This window comes from Ixodes scapularis, unplaced genomic scaffold (genome assembly GCF_016920785.2).
Source record: "Ixodes scapularis isolate PalLabHiFi unplaced genomic scaffold, ASM1692078v2 PGA_scaffold9__187_contigs__length_104089568, whole genome shotgun sequence".
Taxonomy (NCBI): Eukaryota; Metazoa; Arthropoda; class Arachnida; order Ixodida; family Ixodidae; genus Ixodes; species Ixodes scapularis.
Window position 1 is genome coordinate 40,465,971 of NW_024609884.1, and position 2,737 is coordinate 40,468,707.

The window sequence follows — 2,737 nt, forward strand, 5'->3', positions numbered from 1 at the left end:
TTTATACTCAATCTACAGTCGCCCACAAGAAAGCATGCATACACAAATTCGGACCGCTATTTCACGTCGCCACGCGTTTAGCCCAAAATAGATGGTCGGTGATTTCAACGCCGCACATCCGGCCTGGGCCTATTCCAAGGAAAGCGACAAAGGACGCCAACTTTGGCTTTCTGCGCAACAGGAAAGTCTCATGATCCTCACAGATCCGGACCTACCTACACCAGTGGGGAAAGAGTGCGGGCCGAAGCACAAACCATCTTACCTTTGCCAAAAATGCACACAGTTGTAATTGGCACAATACGCAAGAATGCCTAGGAAGCGATCACTATATCCTCGAAATTTCAATTGGCCTTCAGGCACAGCTAAGCAAATACAAAGGTCTCCGAGTCATGGAGTGGGACCGCCTTCGGGCGATACGGCAGCAAACGACTCCAGAAATTATCGTTGATCTGGACGCCTGGACCGCAGAGCTACAGGCGGATGTCCAAACGCACACGAGCGAGGTTGTCCCCGAAGAATCTGGACCAACAACAGAGATTGATAGTCGGCTGCTACACATGTGGCAAGCACGGAAAAATATGCAAAATCGCTGGATGGCACAAGGCAAGCGCAACCGTAAGCTACAGTTGGAAATCACAAAGTTAGGTCAAGATATCGCTAATCACGCAGACAAGCTCACATCTCAGCAATGGGATCAAGCCTGCAATCGCATACAAGGCAGCCTCGGTGTGGCCAAGACCTGACATCTACTTATGCATCTGTTAGACCCTGATGCAACCAAGGCCGAACATCGCTGCCAAGTGACTATACTGGGTGACCCAAGGAGCGGCCAGACTCTTTAAATCGACCACAAAATTCGGTTTCTTAAGCTATCGCGCTACGATTTTGTGCAGCGTTGCTCACAGATGGTGCTTTTTTTTTTTTTTTGTAAAATTTGCAAAGAGCAAACTTACCGGAGGAAAAAGTAAAGAATAAAAAAGGCTTAGCTCCTATGGAAACGCAGCGAAGCCACCGGTTTTCAAACAATACGGCGCCGCTTTGCGGCGCCGTATTGTTTGAAACGGGAGACAAGAAATGGCGCAAGCGGTCGCGATGCCAACTGCCGCCAACGAACGAACATACGGCGCCGAGAGCCGGCGTCTTCAGACGATATTTTCGACACAAAAGCGGCGCCAGTTTTTTTATATTAGTTGCCAATGCATTATTTTATCATCCTTACTAATAAAGCATTTTGAATAGACAGATAATTGATTTGAGTGGAGTGGGTAAACTTTATTTTAGCCTGCAGTAAAACGCGCGCTTGCGCGCGCGCTCCGGACGGGGCCTACATCGTCTTCTGGGCGCTGGGTCCCTGCCGGGCCAGCGCCCCGATGACCTGCTGGACGGCCCAGAGTTGTTGTTCTTGATTATCGCTCCCTGCGGCTGCTTCAAGTCGCAGCGGGATGCTCCCAGACTTTGATTCTTCCGGGTACTTGATACAATCCCACAGCATATGTGCGAAGCCGGCCGTCTCCCTTCGGCAGACTCTGCACTTGTCTGTCGGGTGCGCCTCGGGATACATTCTATGCATCAGCAACGGGCTGGGGAGTGAGCCCGTCTGCAGCTGTCTAAATAAAACGGCTTGTTCTCGACTGAGCCCCGAGCAAGGTGGTGGGAGAGTTCTGCGAGCTAGGCGGAAAGCCTTGGTTATCTCGTTGTAGTCGGTCATTCGGTCCTTGGTGCTGAACCACAGCGGCCAGTCGGTCGAGGCGCGGTCCGTTAGCGCCTCGGCATGTGCTGTCTCGTTGTGGTTGGCGTTTCGATCCGACGCCTCGCCCGCGTGCGCGGGGAACCATTTGATTCTCACTTGTTTGCTGCCGCCGTCGTTCTTGGTTGACTGCAGTATGCGCACCGCTTCCTTCGATATCATGCTTTTGGCATAATTCCTCACCGCCTGCCTCGAGTCACACAGCACCGTGTGGCAGTCGCGGTCGGCGATGGCCAGGGCGATGGCTACCTCCTCCGCTTGTTCTGCCTTGGTGCATCTCGTGCTGGCGGTCGTGCGAACGGTGCCGGTCGCGTCGACGACAACTGTCGTGAAACCGTGTAGCTTGGCGTATTCAGCCGCGTCCACGTAGCGTGCGTGTCCGTCGGCCGCGTGCTGATCTATCAGGGCCCTGGCTCTCGCCGCTCTCCTCCCTTTGTTATACTCCGGGTGCATGTTCCTCGGTATAGAGTCCACTCTGATGTTGTTCCTGATCTCATCGGGGATGGGGAGCTGCGTCCGCTCCCTGCCTTGGTAGCCAACTCCCAGGTTGTCCAGGATTTTCCGGCCGGCCTTGGTCGTAGACATGGGCGTACCAACCGGGGGGGCAAGGGGGGCACTTGCCCCCCCAGTTCTCAGAGTGGGGGGGCAAGGCATGCGTTTTGCCCCCCCTGAAACGGCCGCCACTGGGCAGAGCAGACACAGGCCGGCGGCGCCCAAGGAATACCAAGGGCACTGCCCCCCGACCCGCGCGGGCATATTTTTAACGCGCAGGCGATACAAACCCTAGCAACGGTGCTCACGCACGCCGGATTGGCTGGTTCGTAAAGCTTTGCTCCACGAACAAGGCTACACAATAACCTTACGGAATCCATCCGCGAGACATGGGCCGGACGGGCCGTCCAGACCAGGACGTAGGCCCTTACACAAAATAAAGTTTTGCTTGCTTGCTTGGAGATAGGCGCTGCCGCCGTCAACATAGGCAGCGGATGC

The 2,737-nt window shown here is 54.7% G+C and overlaps 1 protein-coding gene across 1 annotated transcript; it reads right to left on the reverse strand.

Annotated features, from left to right (window-relative positions):
- Positions 1 to 1,264: 1,264 nt before the first annotated feature.
- Positions 1,265 to 2,332, reverse strand: LOC115332021. Its single transcript, XM_040209120.3, has one exon. It carries the CDS (start codon positions 2,330 to 2,332, stop codon positions 1,325 to 1,327), a length of 1,008 nt encoding a protein of 335 aa, XP_040065054.3. The 3' UTR covers positions 1,265 to 1,324.
- Positions 2,333 to 2,737: the final 405 nt, after the last annotated feature.

Bases quoted from the DNA above. Each gene is read 5' to 3' on its own strand.
- LOC115332021 (XM_040209120.3), bottom strand. From the start codon at position 2,332: ATGTCTACGACCAAGGCCGGCCGGAAAATCCTGGACAACCTGGGAGTT.